The 12,217-nt window shown below is 38.1% G+C and overlaps 1 protein-coding gene across 1 annotated transcript in view; it reads right to left on the bottom strand.

The window, feature by feature from the left end:
* LOC142533622 (putative aarF domain-containing protein kinase At1g71810, chloroplastic) overlaps positions 1 to 10,774 on the bottom strand; it is a 43,940-nt gene extending 33,166 nt beyond the window's left edge. The window contains exons 1-2 of the mRNA XM_075640448.1: positions 10,373 to 10,774; positions 9,570 to 9,614 (exon numbers count right to left, since the gene is read on the bottom strand). Coding sequence (XP_075496563.1) covers positions 9,570 to 9,614; positions 10,373 to 10,714 — 387 coding nt within the window. The 5' untranslated portion in view covers positions 10,715 to 10,774. The remainder of the gene's footprint in view (positions 1 to 9,569; positions 9,615 to 10,372) is intronic.
* Between the last annotated feature and the right edge of the window lie 1,443 nt (positions 10,775 to 12,217).

The following is a 12,217-nucleotide window of genomic DNA, read 5'->3' as shown; positions in this document are numbered from 1 at the left end:
CGGAACTTGAATTGTTGTCGTTTAGAAAATTTCAAATGGATAGTCAAAAAGCAAAAGTGAAATGGCTAAGGGAAGGTGACCAAAATTCAAGATTCTTCCATGCTCTACTCAACAATCGTAGAAACAGATCAATAATAGAAAAGGTGGAGTTGGAAGATGGGGTCTGTGATTACGGATGAGAAACAGATCGAGGAAAACATTGTTAGCTTTTTCAAAAATCTTTACCGGGAATCTGACGGGGGTGGTGGGGGTTTCGATGGATTGGAATGGTGTCCTTTAGACGCGAATGAAGCAGAGGAGCTGGAGATTGCTTTTTCTGAAAATGAGATTAAGAGGGCTGTTTTTGATTGTGATGGGAACAAAGCACCAGGGCCGGATGGTTTTACAATGGCCTTCTTTCAGATGAATTGGGATACGGTAAAGGCAGATTAAGTTAAGGTGTTAGCTGAATTTTTTAATGGTGGCATTGTTAATGCGATTACTAATGAAACCTATATCTGCCTTATCCCAAAGAAACAAGATGCAACCAAAGTTAAAGATTTTCGCCCAATCAGTCTGACAACGAGTCTTTATAAGATTTTGGCAAAGGTTTTAGCATACAGATTGAAGAATGTTTTGGGAAAGACTATTTCAGAGAGTCAATGCGCTTTTATTAAGGGAAGACAAATTTTGGATTGTTGTCTGATAGCGAATGAGATGGTTGAGGAACATCGCAGGAAAAAAAAGAAGGGTTGGGTTTTAAAGTTGATTTGGAAAAAGCCTACGACAACGTAGATTGGAGATTTCTTGATTATGTGATGCAAATGAAAGGCTTTGGGACAAGATGGAGGTCGTGGATTAAAGGTTGTGTCTCGAATGTTTCTTTTTCGATTTTCATCAACAGTAGACCGCGGGGAAAATTCCAGGGGAAGAGAGGCATTCGACAAGGGGATCCGCTATCCCCTTTTATCTTTAATCTTATGATTGATTGTTTGGGTCGGTTGGTTGATTGGGCAAAAACAGTGAACGAGGTCAGAGGATGGGTGGTGGGGAAGGAAAAATCGAAATATCTCATATACAATTCGCAGACGACACGTTTTTTGTCCAGTCGGATAGGCATCTTATGGCACTATTGGAGATTCTTAACAACTTCTCTCTTAAATCAGGACTGAAAATCAATTTGGAAAAAAGTGTTGTCTTGGGATTAAATGTTTTGGAAGGGGAAATCGTTGATATGGCTCGAGTAATTGGGTGCAAAAGAGATGATTGGCCGATCAAGTACCTTGGAGCACCTTTGGAAGGTGACCCCAAGTCTGCTGAATTTTGGGAGCCCGTATTATCGAAAATGGCTAAGAAACTAGCAAGTTGGAAGAAGTCCTTTCTTTCGAGAGGTGGTCGTCTCACTTTGATTAAAGCAGTCTTAGGCGCGATGCCAACTTACTATATGTCACTTTTCAAAGTGCCAAGTGGGGTGGCCAAAAAGATGGAAAAATTTATGAGGGATTTCCTTTGGGACGGAGCGGATGGGGAGACACATTGCCATGTAGTTGGGTAGAAACAAGTTTGTAAGCCAAAGGACAGGGGAGGACTGGGGTTGGGGAATATATGCTTGACGAACAAAGCACTTCTCGGAAAGTGGTGGTGGAGATGTTCGGTGGAAAAAGATTCTTTGTGGAAGACAGTTATCAGGAGTATCTATGATCTACAGGATAACGGTTGGGATGTGGGTTTGGCGAGGAACTCGACCTTCAAAAGCCCCTGGAAGTTTATCTCTCGATCGTACTCGGCTTTTCAGTTTTTGATTAGGGCGGTTTTAAAGGGGGGGAACTTGATACGCTTCTGGGAAGATATCTGGGGGGGAGGTGTTTTGTCTTTCAAATATCGTTTTCCATCTCTGTTTCGAATCTCTTCAACCGTTAACAAACCAATCACTAGCTTTTTAGAGGTAAATGATATGGGAGTTAACAATAATATTTTTCAGTGGGATGTGCGTTTCAGGAGAGCCTTAAATGAGGTAGAAGTAGAGAAACTAGGGGACCTTCTAGGGTTTTTAGACACGGTTAGGTTGGAGAGGGGTACGACTGATTTTAAAGTGTGGTTGGGGGATCCTTCGGGGTTTTTTTCTGTTCGGTCTTTCTATGCATCTTTTTTTCCGGTTACAGCTATCCCTTCATTCCCATACCACGATACTATCTGGAAAATACGGATCCCGTACAAGGTCCAAGTCTTCTCGCGGATAGTGGCGTTGGGAAAACTACCAACTAGCGACATTTTGCAGAAAAGGTGGCCCAATTGCGCTTTGAGACCACAATGGTGTAACCTATGCCGTAGTAATGAAGAAAACCAAGACCATCTTCTATTGCACTGTTCTTTTTCACGAGCTATTTGGACAAGAGTTTCGCAAGAGCTTCGGTTCGATTGGGCTTTTCCAAGAAAGGCTCGGGAGTTATTCATCATGGACACGACTATGGCAGATGGCAGAAGGAATAACACATTCTGGGTCTTGACGGTGCACTGCATTTTTTGGTCTCTGTGGTTGGAAAGAAATGGTAGATTGTTTCAGGATTCGGCAGAGTCTCTCGACGAAGTATGGGCAAAGATCAGCTTCAGGGTCGCGACATGGACAACGATGTTACCGGAATTTAAGCATTTAATTATTGCGGATGTGATTAGGGATTGGAATTATGTTTGTTGTTGACTTAAGATCTCTATTTTTATTTATTTCTTTGTACTCGAGTTCTTAGGATTACTATCCTTTGTAATCCACTATATTATTCTAATGAAAAGTAGTTTCGTATCAAAAAAAAAAAAAAAAAAGAAGTCTTGTATGTCCCCTCACTGTCTTACAATCTGTTGTCTGTTATTAAACTTACCGGAGGTTATAAGCATGATGGTGTCTATATCTCTTACATACCAAATCCGATTTTGATTGGCAAGACCGGACGATTTGCTTCCGCAATATTATTGTTTTTGATTCTCAGAATATTTTATTATGGCATTACAGCATAGGGCATCATAATTTAATTATTCGAAGAACAAGTTTCCACAACAAAATTCCTACTATATTTCAGTGCAAGTTTTGCGAATTTCCAAGTATCGTCGATCCATTTTTAATTTTAACCCCTATCAAAAGTCACAACTATTTACTCTAATTCATAGTGAGGTTTGAGGTCCCGTAAGCATAACAATTGTCACTGAAAATGGTTTATTGATGATCATGCTTGTCTTACCCAAGTTTTTTTTTAAAACGATAGATCTGATGTTGCCATAATTTTTTAAAAAAATTATCAAATGGTTAAAAATCAATTTCAATTGCAAATCAAGAATTTTCAGAGTGATAATAGAAAAGAATATTTAATACTATGGCAGGGAATTTTTTTCTAACAAAGGAATTATTCATCAAAGTTCATGCACAAATACTCATCAGCAAAATGGGGTGGGTGAACGAAAAACAAGTATCTCAATAAAATTGTCAGAGCTTTATTATTCGCAACTAAAGTTCTTAACTATCTTTGGGGGGATACACTTTTAACCACTGTTCTAAAGAGCATGAAAAAGCGTGGCTTAAGTGCGATTAAGCACGGAACGTCAGGAAAAAGCTTCACTTTAAACAAAACATGAAAAATAGTCAACCAAAAACCATATTAAGTTAAACGTATAAAAAACGTGCCAAAAAAAACAATTTTTTAGGTTAGATTATTATAATTTTTAATAAATTATATAGCTATAAAATTTTATTTTAAATAATGAATATTTAATTATATAACATTTTTAAACTAAAAAACCCTAAAGGATTTGATGATCATGATCCATCACGTTCTAATTGGGCAAATTGCATCATGAACCCCCGCCCACAATTTAAAAAAAAAAACCAAAATCCTCATGTGAAAAATTCATTGCATTTTAATCTCTGTGTTTTTAAAAATCAGGTATAAAATGTGATTGAGTTTTAAAAAATGGAAGATATATTAGCCTTTTAATGTTATTTTTATTGGATTCTCGTGCACAAAAATGGATCTTTGTACGATAGCTTAACAGCCAAAAAGGTTTTAAATGCTTTGACCCCTCTGGAAAAAATATTTTGGGTCTATGGATGTCACCTTCTTGGAGGTTACATCCTATTACACCAACTCCCATCTTCGAGGGATCTTCCATATCTAACACAACAAAGTCCACTGGGAAAATAAACTTGTCAACCTTCACTAAAACATCCTCTACTACTCCCCTAAGGTGGCACTATCATAAAGATGAGAATACTTCTCATAGTTCTGAATTTACAATTGAAGTTGATATTCGTCAAAGCGATGATCTTCCCGCACAAACAGGAGAAAATCGTATCACGACAGGAAGTAGGAAACAAACAAAAATGAAAAAGGTTCAAAGATCTTATTTATTCAGAGTAGCATCTCACAAAAAATACGAGAAGCCACTTCCCAAAGCATGACCAAGCATCACTCAAAGTTTGGATGAAGAAGTTTGTAATGATTTATGCGCAACAGTTGGAATACTTCAGGTTAATTGAATTGAATACGACACTCAATGATGATGATGATCAACAACATGAGAAATTGAGATGCAAGTGCAGTAAAGTAATAGAGACTCAAAGATTTATGCGGTTCGGTTCCTAACGACCTACTTTCACGGGAGACAAATCTTTATTGACCAAGATTGGATTCTGATAAAAAAGCAATAAAAACATTCAACACACTCTTGTTTCTATCTTTCTCTAGAAACACTCTTGATTGAATCTCTCTCTATTGCTTTGTGTTTGTAACATGATCTCTGCAAAAAAACTTCCCTTGATTCTTTTGAAGCTCTCTCTCTGTGTTTCTTCATTGACTTTCACTTGCTTGTTTTCAAATCTCAGTGAGAGTCAATAAGTACCAGCTTACATCTGTCTGCGCTTCAGTAACTGTCAAGTTAGTTTCCTTGACACGAGTCAAAATCAAATCGATCATGTATGACATGCTTGAGACTGTGTTCACATTTCTCCACCTTGTCATGTATTCATACACTTAGACTTGTCTCAACTAGCTCCTCTACACGGGGTTATTCATCTTTTGTTAGATTGATATCATCCAGACAGCAACTAAACTTGCTACCAGGAATTACCTTAGTTCACGTATCTGTTGGGTTCTGACGAGTGCTTATCTTCATTACTTGAACAGCTCCACTTTCAATGACTTCTCGGACAAAGTGTAGGTTAACATCAATGTGCGGTATCTTTTCTTGTGAAGAACCATTTGGAACCAACAACCTCGTGACCATGTGGTTTGGGTACAAGTTCCCATGTTTGGTTCTTTTCCAGTGAGTTTAGTTCATCTTTCACGACCAAAAGCCATTGTTCCCTGTCCACAGAGTCCATAGCTTTTCTAACTGTAGTTGGCTAATCATAACTAATGGCAGATGCTACTGTTAAAGCATAGGATATCATATTAGCATAGCCATGTCTGTCTGGGGGTTTAAATGTTCTTCTTTGCCTATCCCTGACCAATTGATGATCCTGTTTCATCCATTCACCTTGTGGATCCTCTTCAATGTGGTCAGGAATTTGAGCATAAGCCTGATGGTCCAGTGTAGAGCTTATTGGAAGCTCCACCTCAATGGGTAGGTGTATTCCCTGGAGCAGTTTGGTTTTTCCTAGCGGCAGCAGCAGTGTGAACCAAGCTTTGAATTTGTCTAATGTTTCATTCTTGTGTTTCAGAGTGTAAACCCAAACTCTCCTTGAGAAGTCGTCTATAATAGACATAAAGCATCTGTTTCCACCATTTGAAGATACTTTAGCTGGTCCCCAAAGGTCAGAGAGCACATAATCTTGAGGGGCCTTGGTTTGGTGAATTGACCTTGGAAACTGTTGGAGATTATTGGAAATATGTTCCATCATATTTTTTCCTTAAATAGATATAGAATAGGAAAATATATACAGTATAATCAAAAAAATGGGGTAGGATTTGATTTGATCAATCCGGGATTTTCATGATTATCTTTCCTTAAATTGCATGTGGACAAATGTGCATATATTCTGTATAAGAATTAATGAAAGGGCAAAAAACCATTCTTTTAAAAAAACTTAAAAGGCAAAAAGCCCTAGAGAGAGAATTTTTCAAAAATGCTCTCTACCTCCTTTTACCTTCGCTTTTGCGGCCGACCTCTTCCCCTCACAGTGCCTCGTGAATCTCTTCCTTTGTCGATCACTATCTCCTCACCGCGACCGGCGCCTACCGGCGGTCACCGGAAATTCTTAACAACTTTACGGGTTCTTCTGAACTTTTATTCGCGCACACCTACGATTTCTTTCCTTGTGGGTGGGGCGGTCTTAGGTTAAGCAGAGATAAATTTCTGAATGGATATTGTGGGTGGGGCGGTCTTTCCTTGTGGGTGGATATTGTACTAGTTTGATGGAAAAAAAATTTCTGAATGGAGATTTAGAAGAAGTTTCTAATGGAACCTCCAACTCAGTTTGATGAAATGTTTGGGGCCAAAAGTGTGCACATAAAAAATCTTTGTATGTCTTAAATAGCCACCCAAAACATAGTTTGATGATTAACCACTTTCATTAAAGGTCAAGGATTTACCAAGGACAAGCTAATCATACCTTCTTAATAAATCTACTAACGAAAAGACATCTATGTTGATTTTCCTTGTGGATGACATCATTCTGGCAGGAGATAACATAGAAGAAACGAATATATTAAAACAAGAAATGGCGACAAAATTAGAAATCAAGGATTTTGGGCAACTAAGAAACTTCTTGGGAATGGAAGCAGCTAGATCAAAGAAATTGGATTATTGTCTCATGATGCAAGTACATCCTAGAACTCTTAAAAGCAATCAGTATGAGCAGATGTAGATCTGCAAACACTCCAATTGATACGAATTTCAAGCTTGGGGAAGTAAAAAAGGCACTCTGGTTGACACAGGATGATATCAAAGATCAGTTGGAAAACTAATTTATTTAGGAGGCCACTAACCAATAAAGCTGATTTCATGATAATAAATCATGAATTTGCATCGCTCATAATCCAGTCTTACACGACATAACAAAACACACAGATAGACAATCATTTTCTTTTACAAAAGAAAAAATATAAGGAACAATTTGTATTTATTTTGGCAAGATTGCAACAGGTTAAGACAACCTTTTAAGGTTCAAGTTAGCATGTTGGGCATGAAAAATATTTTTGCACCTACTTAAGGGGGGGCTGTTGATTAATTAAGGAGATTTTTTTCCAAAATAATTAGGTTAATTTGGGGATTGATCGAGCGCTCGTCCCAATATATGTGGGACTATAATACTTTTCATTTTTAGTTTCATTTTTGCCTTTAAAAGACTTAACATTGTTATGAACAAGAAAGCAAGACAAATAAAATAAAGAGTTTTTCTCTTCCTCGCTTACAAAAACACCAATTTGTAGTAGTTTGGCTACTAATAGCCTACATCTATCATTCTAAGATAGTGCTTGAGATTTCTGATATCACCATTTGCTTGCAAGGATTCTAGGTCCTTACACACAAACACAGTGTGCTTGGGAACACCATTGGGAGGCAACCCGAGAAATCTAGAATTTTGGGAACCCATGGTTTCAAAAATGTCTAAAAAACTTGCAAGTTGGAAGAAGGCATTACTCTCACGAGGCGGTCGTCTTACACTGATAAAGTCGGTGTTAAGCGTCATGCCAACATACTTTATGTTTCTTTAAAGTTCCAAACCGGGTGGTCAAACAATGGAAAAATTGATGAGGGATTTTTTGTGGGATGAAGCCGATGGGGAGGCACATAGCCATGCTGTTGCTTGGGAACAAGTCTGCAAACCTAAAGACAGTGGAGGTCTAGGATTGAGAAATATTCGTCTGAGGAATAAGGCGTTTTTAGGGAAGTGGTGGCGGATATGCTCGGTCGAAAGGTAATCTTTGTGGAAAAAAGTTTTGGTAAGCATTTATGGACTTCAAGATAATGGGTGGGATGTAAGGATGGCTAGGAACTCGACCTTTAGAAGTCTTTGGAAGTTTATCTCTCGTTCTGACACGGCTTGTCATCAGTTGATTAGAGCGGTGCTCAAAGGGGGGAATATCATTCGTTTTTGGAGGATAGGTGGGCGGGGGCTTTGTCGTTCAAAGAGCGTTTTCCATTTCTTTTTCTTATCTCCTCCAAAATCAACAAACCGATTTGCCAATTCTTCAATGTCGTCGATATTCAGGGTAATTCCAGCATTCAATGGGATGTGCGTTTCAGAAGAGCGTTAAACGACGTCAAATTGGGAGAGTTCAGCACTCTTTTAGGGGTCTTAGATTCAGTTAGGATGAGTTTGGGCACGGAGGACATTCGGGTTTGGTTGGGGGAGCCTTCTGGTGTTTTTTCTGTTAATTCTTTTTACACTTCATTCTTTCCGGATCCCAATTTTCCTTCATTCATCTACTACTCTAACATTTGACAAGTACCTATCCCACATAAGGTTCAAGTTTTCTCGTGGATCGTGGCTTTGGGGAAATTGCAGACTTGTGATGCTTTGCAAAAACGCTGGCACATCTCTGTCTTATGCCCACAATGGTGTAGCTTATGCAAGGAACATGAGGAGAATCAAGACCATCTATTGTTGCATTGTTCCTTTACGACTCGTATTTGGATTAAAGTTATGCAAGAGTTGGGTTTTGAATGGACGTTTTCGAGCAGATCACAAGACATGTTTATCATGGACCCGGGATTTCTTACCGGGAAAGCCCTTAGGAACTTTTGGTACTTCGAAGTTCATTGTATCTTTTAGTCGATTTGGTTAGAGCGCAACAGTAGAATATTCACTGATATATCGGAGTCGTTGGATGAAGTATGAGAGAAGATTAAATTCAGAGTTGCGACTTGGGCAACTAAGATGCCACAGTTTAATGACCTGCTAATATCGGACCTAGCTAGGGATTGGAAATTTATTTTTTACTAATGATATTGTAGTTCCCTTAATTGTGTGGTGTCTCATGGATCGGTCCCATTAATTTTTCTATGTACATCTACCTTCTTTATCAGAGAAATTCTTGCACTGACATCACAAGTCTCATTAAACATTACCAAAGATATTCTATATGCAGAAAAGAAAGGTGAAAACTTTTAGCATATATATTAATAGATCTACGCCTAAATATGTATAGATTCTGCAAAATAAGTTCATCGACCCCATGTACTCGATATGACTCAAATCCAGGACAGAAGTCCTAGAAAATCAAATGCCTACCTTGGCCACATTTGTTCACACATAAAAATTCGATCATCTACAATAGAGATGGAGTAATGGGAGAAAATGTTCAAGGAAGAATTCAATAAACCCCCTCAATAACCTTAGAATGTTGTTTTGTGCGTAGATGCATTTCATCCATTGCAGACGTAATGTATCCCAGAATCTTATTTTTTTCTGGCCTAAATGAAGTTACGACGATTTGAAATCATGCAACTTAAAAGTATATTTGAAACTAATTAATGATAATGAATGTAACACGAGCTGTTTCGTAAGTAACACAATAAAAATGATGCTGACAGCAAGAGTGGGAATGAAAGGAAAGGGATTCAAATTAACTATTATCTGATAAATATGGAACAAGATTTACCGGGCCAAGTTGTACTAGTATCTTCCTTAATTCCGCTGCCCTCACCTACAAAGATATAAGTCAAAACTATACTTAGTGAATTCCTAACAGTAAAGTGTGATTTTGCGGTATGACAATTTTAACTAAATAAGAATAACACATGTTTTCACTAATAAAAAAGTAACAAGACAGCTCATTAACTCATATATAAACGATGCATCAACAAGACAGTGGCATATAACAACTTATATCCAGCAGAATCAAGCTTCACTAATGTTGGCACCACAACTTAAAAAGGATATTTGGGCTCCAAGATGGATGTGTGAGCAACGTTGACAACCAAATAACAGTAGTTAGCAGTTATCGTTCAAGCAGTTAACTACGTGAAAATTGATACAAATGCAGCTGATTTGCTGAGACAGTGATTAAGCTAGCAAGAAAAGTGATCGCAGAATTGCACCAGTATGCAATCCAAAATAAATAATTAAGCTCTCATCATAAAAATTCTTCCGGAAATTTAAGGTAAATTCCGTCATCTTTGCGTGTCTCAGGTTGTACAATTTTGAAGTTTTGTGCACTACAGTATTTCTTCCGACCAGAGTTGTTTCTGCTTGTAAACCTTCGAGGATTTAGTTGTAACCTCACCAATCAACCTTTCATTGTACAGTTTTTCATTGGTCATAAACATCATATTTTGGTCAATCCCAATTACTGGAGGCTACATTCGTTTGACCAATTCAATGAGATTGAAAAACTTTTAACTCGGAAGCACATGTAGAAAATGACGTTCAAATTCGAAAACTATTTGCGCTTAAGATTCATACCTCGAACATCAAATCGGCACGCTCTGTAAGGTTGTCGTAGTACCGTAGAGCGAACCACTTGCCCAGGGTGGTGGTTATTTGGAAGAGTCGTCGCAAAAGAATAAAAGGTTTTTTCAGATATATAGCTCTGATTTTGGAAATGTTGTATTCAGTCAATGATTCGCCTTCGGATGCGGTCATCTGAAAGAGGTAGCCGGAGTACTGAGTGAAAGCATCCAGTTTACTAGAAGCCGCTGCCTCCATAGTGGAAAGGCGTCGAGGAGTGAATGTCGACGGAACCCGCCCGGGAGTGAAGGTAATTGTGGGTAACAGAAGTTGAGACGGTGAGAAGAAAGGTAGCATTGTACGTCTGGGGGTGAGACGAATGAGTGTAGAAACGGTTGGCCTGTCTTTTAAATGTTTTATCTTATTTATCCAAATCCACGAATGTTTCTCTTATTTGCGGAAATAGGATATAATAACTGATTTTGGGGCGATTCTTGCATGACCAACAGGTTGTGCATGATAACCAGGGGTTAAATGTTTATATTATTTATCCAAATCCACAAATGTTTCTCTTTTCTATCCAAATACACGAAATAGGATATAATAACTGATTTTGGGGCGACTCTTGCATGACCAATAGGTTGTGCATGATCTGCATTGAGTAGCCGACAGGACCCTTAGTTTTTGGACAAAAACTTGTGCAATATCGTCTCATGTATCTAAGACATCTCTTACCACCCGTCCAAACTATCTACCCGAACCGGTATTTTACCCAATTTGTGATGCAAAACCCTACTCTAGCAAATCTGATGGATCTAATATTGCCCTTTCTCCTTATCAAGAAGAAAAATGCAAGCTTCTTTAATAGGATTAGAGAAAATAAAAGGATCGACTGAAGTGTTTACAAGGGGTTCAATATACACTTCCAAAAATTTCTTTTTTCAAAAATAATTCAGTCTGGTTAGAAACAAAATTTGATATTCTCAATTGTCAATGTTAGACTAACAAAATATGTCCGAAAAGAAGCCAAATTGATAGATTAGTACGGTTCAAATAATGGTTTGACAATGTAAACTTAATGGCAAACTGAAACTAAAATATACGCAAGTTTGTTTCTGGATGTTCGGAGAACTCAAGCTTCTACGTCCCTCCTGCTTCTTTTTGGGAAGGCTCACACTAGAAGGGTTTGAGCTTTAGAAGCAATTTACGAAAACCTAGTTCAGTTTGGACTTAACACTGCCAAAATTGAAACTCCTAGTTTACTCAACTGAATGAAGAAATAGTATACAAATTGTTCTCGAATACAATGAATTACAAAGATTTCTTCTAGCACTTAATAAACCTTAATGATTAGATACAACTTTGAAAAGTGTGCTTTATGATCAGTTCTACTTGTATGTTTGAAAGCTTGAATCAAATGTTTGTCTGTGTAATCTTTTTGTTCTGTAGGTTACTAACATCCGCTCAACTAATCTGCATCATTATTTATAGATTTCAAACTATGTTAGGATCAATTTGGGGGGAAATCGTTGAGTTATAATAACTCGGTTCTTGAAATATTGAAAGCCGACTAATTAGATCGAGTTTGGTGTTCAAACCAAGAGGACGATACTCGAAATAATCCTTCGTAGAAATCGATTGTAATGCCCGAGATCTTAGTTTGATACTTTTGAGTTATCTCATATTATGAATAAAGGAATGGAAGAACAGACATGGAGAGTCGACGTTGCAATTCGAGTTTTGGTGGTACAGTAGAGTCAGTGCACCCGCACCATAAAAGTGACCGCACCTGCGGTGTTGGGACAGAGAGGGCAACGCACCCGCGGTCCAAAAGATAGCGCACCCGCGGTCGTTTCTTCT

Source organism: Primulina tabacum, chromosome 18 (assembly GCF_025594145.1).
Source record: "Primulina tabacum isolate GXHZ01 chromosome 18, ASM2559414v2, whole genome shotgun sequence".
Taxonomy (NCBI): Eukaryota; Viridiplantae; Streptophyta; class Magnoliopsida; order Lamiales; family Gesneriaceae; genus Primulina; species Primulina tabacum.
The sequence above is the reverse complement of the archived record's forward strand: the minus strand, read 5'-3'. Positions and strand labels throughout refer to the sequence as shown.